The 13,380-nt window shown below is 51.0% G+C and overlaps 2 protein-coding genes across 4 annotated transcripts in view; one reads left to right on the forward strand and one right to left on the reverse strand.

Annotated features, from left to right (window-relative positions):
* Nucleotides 1–333: 333 nt before the first annotated feature.
* Map1lc3a (microtubule associated protein 1 light chain 3 alpha) lies at nt 334–2,063 on the forward strand. Its single transcript, XM_032904519.1, has 4 exons — nt 334–636; nt 946–1,001; nt 1,085–1,191; nt 1,476–2,063. Exons 1-4 carry the CDS (start codon nt 597–599, stop codon nt 1,636–1,638), a joined length of 366 nt encoding a protein of 121 aa, XP_032760410.1. The 5' UTR covers nt 334–596; the 3' UTR covers nt 1,639–2,063.
* A 163-nt stretch (nt 2,064–2,226) lies between these two features.
* Nucleotides 2,227–13,380, reverse strand: part of Pigu (phosphatidylinositol glycan anchor biosynthesis class U) — a 71,228-nt gene continuing 60,074 nt past the window's right edge. For all 3 annotated transcript variants that reach the window (XM_032904515.1, XM_032904516.1, XM_032904518.1), the window contains exon 12: nt 2,227–2,632. In XM_032904515.1, coding sequence (XP_032760406.1) covers nt 2,519–2,632 — 114 coding nt within the window. In that variant the 3' untranslated portion in view covers nt 2,227–2,518. The remainder of the gene's footprint in view (nt 2,633–13,380) is intronic.

The following is a 13,380-nucleotide window of genomic DNA, read 5'->3' on the forward strand; positions in this document are numbered from 1 at the left end:
CTTGATTCCCAGCACCGCTAGTAATTCCAACCTAAGGCAATCCGAGGCTGTGTTCTGCCTCTGCGGGCATACACTTAGAAACACATAAAACTCTAAAAATCCTGGGTGTTCCATTCCCTCCCCGCCCCACTCCGTTACCACCTTCGTTCTCTAAGGCTAAGCTTGGTGAAAGCGCTGTGAATTACTCGGCAGCGTAGAGACTAGAAGAAGGCGACAACTGCCTGGCTTCACAGTCCTGAGAAGCCAAAGACAAGCTTGCCGATCGTGACGTCACAAAACTGTGACGCGCCTTGGAGCTCCGCCCCCTTACGACCTGCGCCGGGAATCCGGGCTGTCTGCGCCGTGGCGTCACAGGTCTAGGCAGGCGGGTTTTCCGTCGGCCCAATGGGAGCGGCGCGCCGGCCTCCCCTTTAAGGAATGTTGTGACCTGACGTCACCCAGGCGAGTTACCTCCCGCAGCCGCCACCGCCGGGCTCAGCGCGAGCCCCGCAGCCCTTGAGCTCGAGCCCCGGAGCCCCCGGCGCGCCGAACCGCAGCCGCATCCCTGAGCCGCGCGCCCCGGAGCCCCCGGCTGCGCGCCCCGCCGGGCCCGCGCGATGCCCTCCGACCGGCCTTTCAAGCAGCGGCGCAGCTTCGGTGAGGCCCTGGGGGTGAACTGCCATCGGGGACCGAGGGATGGGGGTGCCAGTCGACCCCGATTGCCGCAGGTGACGTCAGCCCCATGACGTCAGGCACCGGGTGGCCGGACCCCGGGTGGAGAGGCCGCAAGGCCTGGCAGGGTCGCCGGCCTCCCTACCGCGTCCCCCGGTGGAGGGCTGCGGGGCCGACGGCCCCGGGGGCGGGCGCTGGGGCGGGGCGGGCCGGGAGCCGCCCCTCGGGGATCGGCGAGGCGGAGTCGCGGGAGGCCTCAGCACCGCTGGGCCTCACACAGAGCTCTGTCCGCAGCCGACCGCTGTAAGGAGGTGCAGCAGATCCGCGACCAGCACCCCAGCAAGATCCCGGTGAGTCTCTAGCCCCCCGGCCACGCCCTGTCTTGCCAGGTCCCGCCCCTGGCTTACGAGTCCCCCGCCCACTCCACTCCTAGGTGATCATCGAGCGCTACAAGGGTGAGAAGCAGCTGCCTGTCCTGGATAAGACCAAGTTTCTGGTCCCAGACCATGTTAACATGAGCGAGTTGGTCAAGATCATCCGGTGCGTGGGCAGCCTCCTACAGGCCTTGGGTGGGGCGGGGCCGGGCCAGGTTCCACTAGAAGGGATGGAGTGGGCAAGAGAACATCATTTGGGACACCAGGCAGGACCCTGTTCTAGGAGGCTGGAGAAGGTCAAGGACGGGTTGGGGTGAGCTTCAGTAAAGAGGTGAGAGCCTCTGGCTCTGGCTGTGATGGATGGAAAGTGAAGATTCAAAATAATTCTGGGAGGGTCACCCAGGCCTCCAGCAGGAGGCCTCCTCACCTGCCATGCTCCTGCCTCCACAGGCGCCGCCTGCAACTCAACCCCACGCAGGCCTTCTTCCTGCTGGTGAACCAGCACAGCATGGTGAGTGTATCCACACCCATCGCTGACATCTATGAACAGGAGAAGGATGAAGACGGATTCCTCTACATGGTCTATGCCTCCCAAGAAACCTTCGGCTTCTGAGTCAAGAGGAGGGGTGGGGGGTGGCTGGGAGTTCTGGTCAGGTTCTCCCCAGGGAGGTCCTGCCTCCTAATCTATTTCGGCCCCCCGGTGGATTAGGCAGAGATGTGACACCCCCTCCCCCCAGGTAGGGGCCACCAGCCAGCATACCAAGTCCTGGGTAGGTCCTGGGCCAGTCTTGTTAGGCTTGCTCTTTTGGGTGCTGGCTGGGTTGGGAGTGGGTGGGGAGCAGCATCCCTGCCCCGTGGGGTTTGTCATTTTTTTAGGCCCTTGCCTGTCTACCCATCTTGCCCCTCATCCACCTGAGGCTTTGCCTCCTGACAGGACCTGCCCCACCCCTGAAAGGCTGGCTCCCCTTGTCCTGACATGGTATGTGGATCTGTGGTCATTTCCTCTGCAGAATAAAGATTGCTCAGGCCTGCCTGGCCCTTTGCCTCCGGCTGCTTGTTTGGGAGTAGGGAGGGCTGCTAGGCGACTGTCCACATACTCGGTCAGGGACACACAGACTTGTGTTCTGTGGACTCTTAGTACAGACCATGTAGTACAGGGGGCCAAGCTCACTCCCTTCCAGGAATATGATCAGGACAACAATGAAAAAGAAGACCCACACATTTATTAAGTAGTCACAACCTATAAAGCCCTGCTCACCGGCTGCTCCCCTTCCTTTCTATGCACAGTCACAAAGTGGGGGTCCAAGTGGGGTGCTCCTAGCTTCTCCCCATGGGCCTTGTTGCCAGCTATGAGTCCCCTTTGGTGCCAGAGGTTTGTAACCCTGGACTTGAACGTCTTCTGCCTGAGGACTCGCCTGCTGGCAACTCCGGATGAGGGACCTGGCCCAGCTCTGGCCCTTCCCCCTCTTGTCCATGCAGCTCTGCCAGCAGGGCTACTTGAGCACAAGCATGGCCTCGGTGCCGTCCTTGGCAGTCAAGTAGAGACCATGCGTGAGGTAATACTCCCGTCGCAGGAAGGCGTAGAAGTAGTCAGAGATGAGCAGGATCTGGCAAGGAAAGAGAGAGTGAAAAGCCACGGGCACCTTACTGAATACTACCCTTTGCCGGGTTAGACGGGTTACTGCCTGCCTGGCATCTCCCAATCTAGAAGCCTGCCCTCCGTCCCTCTTAGTACATACTTGGCCATACCCAGCCCTGAAATACCGTACCAGTCATGGGGCAGCTGTATGTATTCTACCTTCCGCCCCCTTCTGGTTCACACCACCGTCCATGTTCTCACAGCGGGGCTTTGCTGACAGGTACTCCCCACCCAGCCTAGTCAAACCCCTCCAGGAACTCAGGATACAGAACTGCCTACTATTTCCCTATACCATGCAGCCCAGGAGTTCTACCTTGAAAACACAATTTGACAGTCGGTGGTGGTAGTACATACCTTTAATCCCAGCACTTGGAAGGCAGGAGCAGGCAGATCTCAGTCTCAGATCTAACTGCCTTTGTCTCCTGAGCGCTGGGGTTGGAGGCATGCACCACCACTATCAAGCTGTTTCCAGATGTGACTGGTATGATTTCCTTCCCTTTGACCTAGCCAGCTCACCACGGTGATGAGCTGTGAATTCTGAGTTTGCATGCTTCTTCACCTACCCTGACAGGGTCTGGGTGAGAACCTCAGGGCTGAAGGTCAATGTCTGCCTCAACCATGCTGACAGCAGCTGCCTGGTTGCTTGCAGATAAGCTCTGTCCTTTTGTGGATGGACTTTGGCTCATCACACATTTAAGGGTGCGTGCCCAAGTCCAAGTCTCCAGGTATGGCTTTGGTCTAATTGCCTCCAGCCTCAATTTCCCCGTTTGTAAAGTAGACTATTAGCCCTCCAATGAGAATGGCAGGAGTGTGTCCAGAGGTGGTCTTAGCTGCTCTTCTATCAGAAAAGTATATAGCTGCCCACAACAGGGCTTGGAAGACCTAGCTCCTTGGTTTAGGTCAACCTCTGTCTGATCTGTCTTCCTCTCGCCATGTTCTGGCCTTCGTTTACCTGTGTGAACTAAGAGGTGGTTAATGCTAATACTCTTGGGGCCTCTAAACTTTTGAGAACTACGGTATCTCCAGTACTGTGCCTGCCCTCCTTTGGTGAGGCAGGACACTCCCCTGCCAGCTCCAGTTACACAAGTCTTAGGCACGTTGGGCTGAATAGGGGTAGACTTTGGGGTCATGTGTGCAAATGAGACAAATCCTATCCCTCTCTGGGCCTCTATTTAGGGGGACAGCGAACTAAGATTGTTGGCAGGTAAATGCCACAGAAGCACTCAGGATCCATCCTGAGCAGAAGCAACCTCCCCACAAAGCGCCATGCAGCTGAATGTGAAGCTGCAATTAGAATGAGTTTGTGTCAGCAGAGAGGTCAAGGGGTCAGGACCTAATCTGGGGAAGGTGAGCCTACTACAGATGGAGAGACAGGTATTGGCTGGATGAAAATGTTTCATCCTGTGGTGAGAGAGGCAGTCCAGGGAAATGATGAAACAGATGACAGGACCAGGTGTAGGGTCACGGAGCTCATAAGGGTGAAGCACGAGAAGCTTTTGGGAGAACTCAGGTCAAGTAGTAACATGATCAGATTTGTGGTTTGAAAAGCTCCCTCTGGCTGCCTGGCACAGGAGAGGGTTTGAAAGCAGGGGACCCTGGGAAATGTCTGAAGTGGTAGTTATAGGGATGGGTAACACTTGGAATAGCAGCAAGTATTCTGGACTGCTAAGCCATTTCTCTAGAACCCTGGGGATTCTTGAAAAACAAAAAGCACAAGTGTCAATCTTAGGACAAATACCAGACTAACCTTACTGAGTGAGGGGACCTGCCTAGTGCTCCACACGCCTGCCAAAGTTATGGGGAATAAAGACGACACAGCAGAGGATGCTAGGAGACAACCAAGCATAACGTGGTCCCCTAGGTTAGTCCTGGAAGGGACCATGACTGGAAAAGTCATGTCCCAGTGAAGCCTCCCATTCAGTTCATGGTAATTTCCCAGGTGGGTTCTCAGCATAACAAAAAAGTTCTGTGCAACTTAAGATGTTAACCAGGAAGGAAAACAAGAGTGGACTGCACAGCACGTCTCTACCTCTGCAGCCTTCTGTGACGCAAAGACAAGTGCAAGTTATCCAGAGAACAAACCTGACCAACAACACAACTGTGATCTCACTGTTCATGGGTTGTTTGTCTGTGTTTGGGTTTTGTTTGTTTTGTTTTGAGACAGAATCTCTTGAAACCCATGATGGCCTTCAACTTTGTATTAGAGAATCTCCTCACACTTCTGAACCTGCTTCGACTTCCCAAATGCTGGGGTTGCGAGTATGTGCCGCAAATCTGTCTTTATGTGGCACTGGAGACTGAACCCACGGCTTTCTGCATGCCAAGCAAGCACTCTCACAGTGTTTAAGAGAATATTCTCAGTCTGGTTGGTTGTTCCGTGAGGCTGTCTCAATATCTAGTCCAAGGTGGCCTGAGACTTACTGTGTAGCCAGGGAGAAGGTGGAGACTGGTGGATCACTCAATTCATGGTCATTCTTGGTTACAAAGTGCACTGAGACCAATCTGGTCCACATGAAATATTGTATGTGAGAACACAAGGAACTCAAAAGCATTCTGGTAGGTAAGACATGGTGAAGAAAGCCTTTAATTCCAGCATTAAGGAAGCAGAGGAGAAAGGATCCTTGTAAGCTCGAGGCCAGTCTAGTCTACAAAAAAAAAAAAAAAGGTAAAATGTGGCTGTGGCTTCGGCAATACATGTATCAGACCTGCATTTGCAACTCTAATTCTGTGTAAATGAAGTGTGAGTAAATATTTAACTCTACTTACTCAGTGATGTAAATGCTGACATTTAGCAGGAAAAGTAATGTCTACATTTCAATTAGAAGTAGTTTAAAAAAATAATCCAGGATGAGGAGAGAAGGCTCAGAGGGTTAAGGTACCTCGGCCGAGCCTGACGAGCTGGGTTTATTCCCAGAAGCCATGCGGTGGGAGAACTGATCCCTAGAAGCGGTGCTCCATCTCCACGCGTGCTGCAGCATGTGCATGCCCACGGCACACACAGAAAGGATGAGCACCTGGGAGGAACCTTGTCTGCACGAGACTCAAAAAAACCAATAGTAAGGTAAAAACCCAGAGTAACAGTGAAATAAAGAAAAGATGTCCTAAGGGATAGCTTTTGTAACCGAGAAAGTCCTGCACTGTTCTGCCAGGCTGTCTGTAGTGGGCACATGGGTGTTCAGTGTTTCAGGATTTGTGAAGACAGAGTAGAAAAGGGCCTTACGCATGTGGACTTAGTCTTGGGTGTTGTAGTTCTAGGTGGGTGCTGTGACCACAGGGAGAGGACAGAAGGCTAGGCTGGCGCTTGGCTCCTCAGAGGAAAGCCTGGGTCTGGGACTTTCCATTAAGACAGCAAAGAGAGCCAGGCCATAGCAGCGCACACCTTCGATCTCAGCACTCAGGAGGCAGAGGCAAGCAGACCTCTGTGAGTTCAGGGCCAGTCTGGACTACAGAATGAGTAGACAGGACAGCCAGGGCTACACAGAGAAATCCTGTATCGAAAAACAAACAAGACTGCAAGGAGAAAGGCCTTCTTCTCAGAGATGCCAGGATTCACCCTGCTCTCCAGCTGCAAACCCACAGCCCCTTGCCTACTCTGAGCAGGAGCGAGTTGGGGAGGGAATAGCAAAGCCTGCGTAATTAGTAGGTAGTAACTGATGTCCTGTTCCTTAAGTTTAACTTTCTCTGTGTATAAAGTGGAAGCATAAAAGCTCTAGTTCATTACCCACCACGGTGTTCTTCCCTACCTGACCTAGGGTTTAGGGGAAAAGAATATGTTCGTCCCTCTGCCTTCAGAGACCTGAGCCTGTTTTTGGAGGCTGCCCTGCTTGTTGTGGCCGATCACCCAGCCTCTCCCTTATGGTCTGTCTCCATATGCCCAGACTTAACTGTAACATAGGGCTCATCTTAACTGTAACCTAACATCTCTCTCTCTCTCTCTCTCTCTCTCTCTCTCTCTCTCTCTCTCTCTCTCTCTCTCCCTCCCTCCTCTCTCTCTCTCTCTCTCCCCTCCTCTCTCTCTCACTCGGACAGGATCTCACTCTGTAGCCTTGTCCTTGCCTTAAAACTTGCTAGGTCATTTCTCTTGAACTCAGAGATCCACCTGTCTTCGTCTCCTGTGTGCTAGGATCAAAGGAGTCCACCACCATATCTGGTACCAACACAGGAACCTATTGGCAGGGATGCAGGATGGAGGGTCTCCCTGATTTAACTTCTTGGGCCTGAAGGACCTTTTTATAGTGTTTGTTTTATTGCTTTTAAGACAAAGTCTCACTCTGTGGCCCAGGCTGGCTTGAACTCACTGCGAGCTACCTGTTTTAGCCCCTGGGATGCTCAGATATAGGCATAAGCCTGTTCCCAAGGTATCTTCTGGGCTACGCATGCCTGCATACACTGACAGGAGTCCCTGCAGCTTCGCTCTGCCCCCACAACATCCCATGCTTGGTTACATGGCCACAGTGGGTAGCATCACTTAGCTCTGAAGCCGGAAGCCTGGCACGGGGCTCGCACTCTGGGCGGCGTGCACTGGTTCTTAGGCTTTTGGCATCACCCTTCAGGCATGGCTTGGTGAGACTCCACTCATCTCCTTGGCAATCAGAAAGGCCCAGGGCTGTTCTCTGGCCTGTGGCAGAGACTTTATGAGATAGCCAGGGCCACGGTGGATCTAATCAAAACTTAAAAGAGACTCAGAACATGCTGCAGCACAGATGTGACAGAAGAGAGCCAGAAATAAACATTTTCTAAGTATCTGTCCCTGGCAGGTCCTGTGGCTGGGCCCATTTATAACCCAGGGTCACAAAGTATGAGTGAAAAGTCAGGCTACGTCATCAGTCTTGCCTGTCTAAGCCCAACAGGCTGAGTTCTTTCCCTCATCTTACATCTCCTAGGCTTGCTTAGCACCGGCCAAGGCTGGCGACACTCCGTGCCCTAACAAACACTCTGTGGGGCTGTCCCCAGGCTTACAGCTCTGCTGCTCTACTGGGTTCTTTGTGAAGAAAGAAAATAAGCTTGAGGCTTCAGACCCGGTTGGTTTATCCACCCTGACCACGGGCATCTGGAAACGTGATCACCTCGGTACGTCTGGACTCCCTAGGCCTCTTCTGTTGGAGACACACTGACACTCTTGGGGACTTCGACTGGTTGCCATAGTTGGCAAACAGCTGCTTCCTTGGCCACCTGCCTGGAGTCCTCAAGCAGAAGCCAGAGGAGGGTGGGGCTGACGGGCAGCTGGAGCTTTGGGCTACCCACTCTCACACCGACTGCTAAGGATGGGGCAGTAAACAGAGCTCACCTTCCCGACTCTGATGATGCAAAACAACAGGGGACGGGGTGTGGCCTCACAGGCCCTCACCTCAGGTGGAGGTAGGAGGATCAGAAAGTCAAGGTCATTCTCAGCCACTTAGTATGTTTGAGGCCAGCTGGGCTATGAGAGAGTGAGTCTGTCTCAAAAACAAAACACCAGGGAAATCACTGAGCCTCAAGTCAATGTTGCAAGGTAGGACAGCAGTCTCAAAACCACTCTTGTCCAACACCATACAGTCCTTACAGCCACCTTCCAAGTGAAGAACCACAGTGTAGACTCTCGACAGACTGCAGCAGCCTCCTCCACACAGGATTCCAGGCTGAAGCCTCTTCCTCCCGGCAGGATACAGTTCGCAGAGTCTGGATCCAGTCATTTATCCGTGGTTGAAAACTAAGGGCTCAGCCTGAACCTCAGCAGAATGAGGTCCCCAGGGGCCGAGTGGCTCTGACCACTGCAACCCTGGAATGTTTCCATTCTGTCAGAAAGCGCAGCCAGTGCTACACAACCTCCAGCAGCACAAAGCATTACTCTCTTCCTCTGGTTTCCCCTTCTCTCTTTCTCCCCCTTCCTCCTGGAGCCCCCCTGGAGTCTACATGCTCCCCACAACTGTATTTAGGAAGCATTTCCTTCCTTGAGACGCACCCCCAGCTTGGCTCCAGGCTTCCAGCCCCACGCTGACCCCATCACACTGCTTTGCCCTGCTTGTTTATTTTCCTTCTCTCCACTAAACACTTCCATAGAAGGAGGGCTGTGAGTCCTTCACCTACAGGGCTGTAGAGAGCAGGGGTTCTGTGTATGAAGCACGATGAACTCTCTCCTGCAGGTCTTAAACAAATAGGGGGCTCTCTCATATACAGCAGAGGAAGCTTACCAAAGGGGTTCTCTTAAGAGACACTAGAAGATACTTTCATCATAATGAACACACAGACACACATACGCAAACTTTCCATGAGTACATGACACTTGTAAACACATGGAGGACGACTCAGAAGGGCAAGCAAACGCATGGTCCAGATTAAAGAGACCACACGGGGCCAGCTTGCTGTAAACCCTCTTTAAGCATGAGCCAGTATCAATTATAATTTTAAAGTCATGAGTTCTCTGTTCTTAAATTTATTTAGGGTGATTGGGACATTAGCTTTTTCTTTTAGAAAAACCCAAGCTCTTTGTGTGCCTGTGTGTGTGGGTGTACATAAATCACTGATCAATTTGTTATACACATAATCCCAGCATTTGGGAGGTAGAGGAAGATGAGGAGTTTAAGGCCAGCTCCAGCAAGCTAGAGGTAAGGCTGGGTACAGGAGGCCCTGTCCAAACACTTTAATAGGAAAGAAAACAGAGACTGTGGCCTGAGTACTGACTGCCCTAGGAGTCTGCTGCATGTACCTGAAGAGCCCACTCTTCATGCTTCACATGCCAGCAGGTGATTGACAGCAACAATAGGACTCACAGGTTATAGCAAACCCACACAACACTGTATGATGTGGCGATTGTCACCCTGGAATCTGAGAAGTTAAGTCACCTGCTGAGAGTCACCAGTGAGGGAACTGTACGAGTCCTCAAGCATTCTTCTTCTCTCTCACACTCAAGCACACACACACACAAGCACACAAGCCTCATTAGATGGTTTGCTATGGTCACTTCCTGTTACTGACTCTGAGGCAGTGGTAATTACCAGACGATGTGTACCCCATGATGAACAATCCTTAATGGGCCCGAGAGAGGAGAGAGCCTTAGTCACTGGAGTAACTAATACTCAACACACATCCATGCTGCAATAGGACATGACATTTTTCAAAACGAACAGAACAAGACTTTAACAAAACTCAAGGAGTTCTGCACATTCTATAGAAATCAAGCTGATCTGCCAGTGATGGTCTGGGCTCTGAGCACCTACTGGAGTCTGCAGCCTTCTGTCACACCGACCAGCTCTTATCTTCCCGTACCAGGGAGGAAGAAGGAGGCCAGATGAACGTGGCTTTCCTGGCTATGAAGGAACAGGCTGTTGTATGTGCGAATGCCCCGAATGCCTGACAGCTCCGTAGAGCTGCCAACACAGAAGCAGGACTGGGCCTGGGTGGAGGCCATGGAGAGGCCAGCTTTGGAGAGGTGAGAGGGTGGAGATGGCTGCAAACTAACTCTGGCTCCTCCACCTTCCCTCTTGACCCTCTCGCCCCTTCTTCCCCATCACTTTTCCCCTCCCTGAGGCTAGGTCTTGGTATGCACAGCCTCGCTTGGCTTCCCCCATGAAGCTTGGGCTACTTTGAAGCTGAGGACCGTCCAGTCTCTGCCTCCCAAGTGCTGGGACTTCAAGTATCAGCCACCACACCCAGCCTCCCTTCCCAGTCGCTACTCTTAGTCCCTCTGGCCTCTCAACAGAAAAGCCACTTGTTCCTACCAGATTCTTCAGCCAACTATGCACATCTTTGACCTCCACACGCCCGTCATGGCACATGCGTCACACATGCCACACACACGCAGTAATACATAAATGACGGTAAATAGACAACAAGGCAGGGGAACTTCATGAGAGACCTAAAGTGGTACCAAACTAATAAGAAAAGTCTAAATGTCCCTATCTCCTTCCAGTGGATCCACAGGACCAAGAACAGGGCAGTTTCTTCTTCCTGGAGAGGCTCTCTTTTCTTTAGTCAACACTCCAGATTAAAACAGTAATCTTTTATTTTACTTTAGTTTTTCCACATAGACTAGGCTGGGCTTGAACTAAGTAATTCTCATACCTCAGCCTCCAAAATATCAGAATACGGCTTTGTGCCACCGAACCCAGCTCAGGACAATAAACGATGTTTAGAGTGACAACCTAGTAAACCACTGCTGCTTCCTGACACAGCCTTTTACTGCTCTGGTGGTGGTGGCAGCGGCGGTGGCAGCAGCAGCAACAGCAGTGGCAAAACTCAAGGTCAACAGCCTCCAAGAACATTTCCCCCAAGGAGCTCGCTATGGTCAGAGCTCAGACCCACCAAGGCCAATGACAGGTATGCAGGTTGCCCAACAGTCCACCAGCCTAAGGGGTTATCTGGACCTCTGCTGGCAGGCACAATCTGAATAGCAACTTGCTAAGATCTTCCAAATATAGAACATTCACATGCCTTCTGATTCTGCAAATGCTACCACTTAAAATCTACCCTGAAAGCATTGCCATACACACATGAGCTATGTGAGAGAATACAGAAGCCTCTTCCATTTCAAGAAGCAAAATAACCAGAAGCAACATCGAATCCTAACAGCAAAGGGTCACCTGATCAAGTAAATCACAGTGTCACTTATCCAAGGAACATGGTAGGGTCACTACAAACACTCATCTCAAAAGGCTGGCGATGCGGCAGTTGGTAGTGCTTGTTTAGCATGCATCAGACCTGTGTTCAGTCCTCAGTGTGACATAAGAGTAGGCATGGCAGCATACGCCTGTATTCTCAGTCTTCAGGAGGCATAGTAAGAAGGGTCAAGTTCAAGGTCGTCTTCAGCTACACAGCAAGTGTGAGGCCAGTCTTGGCTACATGAAACCCTATTTCATTTTTTTAAGTATGATTATTTTATGTACACGAGTATTTTGCCTACATGTATATCTATGCACCGTGTGTATGCTAGTGTCTGCATAAGCCAGAGAAGGACATCAGATCCCCCAGAGTAGTGAGTCACCATGTGGGTGATGAGAGTTGAGCCCCAGTCTCATCTCTCTCGTTCTTTCGTTTGTTTGTTTGTTTTTGAGACAAGGTCTTACTATGTAGCTCTGGCTGGCCTGGAACTCTCAATTAGACCAGGCTGGTTTCAAACTCACTGACATCTATCTGTGTGTGCTTCCCAAATGTTAGGATTAAAGGTGTGTGCTACCGTACCCAGCAAGACTCAGTTTGAAAAAATTTTTTTAATTTTGTTTTTCAAATCTCAAGATGAGTGATTTATGTGAAAACACTAAATCTAGGAGGAGTTTGCAATTAGATGTTTTTGACTCACACAAACCAAAGGCCCTTCTTGTATACAAATGTTCTCACAGCTGTCTGTAAATGTATAAAGCCTAAAAGACACAAACCACACTGAATGCATGATCAAATGACCACTTTCTATTCTGGGGGGAAAGGATGAGACAGGTCCATCTTTTTTTCTTTGCTTTTCTACCTTTCTTTCCTACCTCCTGCACCTTGGTCGTGCTAGATCTCAGACTCAGGGTCTTAAGAATGCTAAATAAAAATAAGTGTGGGGCTGGGGAGATGGCTCAGTGGTTAAGAGCACTGTCTACTCTTCTGGTCTTGAGTTCAATTCCCAGAAGCCACATGGTGGCTCACAGCCATCTGTAATGCAATCTGATATCCTCTTCTGGTGTGCCTGAAGACAGCTACAGTGTACTCATATAAACAAACAAACAAATAAATAGATCTTGAATAAAAATAGGTGTGGTGGCATACACCTATAATTCCAGCACTTGGGAGGCTAAGGCAGGAGGATCTCCAAGAGACAGAGGCTAGCACAGGCTATACAGTAGTGCAGGCCGGCCTGAGAAGGAAACAGTGTCTCCAAAAAGGGGAACAGGGAGGCTGGGAGATAGCTCGCTTGATAAAGCACAAGCATGAGTTCACTCCCCAGTAACTAGGTTAGTACTGTAACATGGGTAGGTTAGTGGGTTACATGTGTAGTAATATACACTAATCATAGTAATCATGGTACTGGGGAAGCTCGCTGGCTAGCCCAGGTTCAGGGAGAAATGCTGTCTCACAAAACAAGGTGAAGGGTGACTGAAGGAGGCACCCAGCGTCAGCCTGAGGTCTCCCCACCCACAAACACACATGTGCGTGTGCACACTTCCCCAGCACAGAGATTGCTAGGCAAATACTGTATATTGAGTACATTCCCAAATCCCAGCAGAGACTGTTTGTCTGTCTGTCTGTTTGTTTTGAGACAGTGTTACTAGTAGTCCACGGAAGCCTCGAACTTCTTTCACAGGAAAGGGTGGCGCTGGATCCCTGATCTAAGCCGTGTTCCACCACATTCCACCCTGTCAGATCTGCACACTGGGGGTCTAACCTTGGGCTTTGAGCATGCTACTTAATAAGCACGTCACTGCTCAGACCTAGCCTTGGGACTTAGTTCCACTTCATATTTTTTGTTTGACTTCTTTCCCGTAACAACAATAAATGTATTACTTATGTGATTAAAAATGCATTCAAAATGTTTTTAAAAGGTAAGAAATGGGGGCTGGAAAGAGAGCTCTTTGGTTAAAAGCACTGGCTGCTCTTCCAGAGGACTCAGGTTCAACCCAGCACTCCTGTGGCGGCTCACAACGTCTCCAACTCCAGTTACAGGGAAGCCTGTGCCCTCTCTGGCCTCCAGGGGCACCAGGCACACATACACACAGAAAGGCAAAGCACTCACACACATGAAATGAAAACAAGCACACGAGT

This window comes from Rattus rattus, chromosome 5 (assembly GCF_011064425.1).
Source record: "Rattus rattus isolate New Zealand chromosome 5, Rrattus_CSIRO_v1, whole genome shotgun sequence".
Taxonomy (NCBI): Eukaryota; Metazoa; Chordata; class Mammalia; order Rodentia; family Muridae; genus Rattus; species Rattus rattus.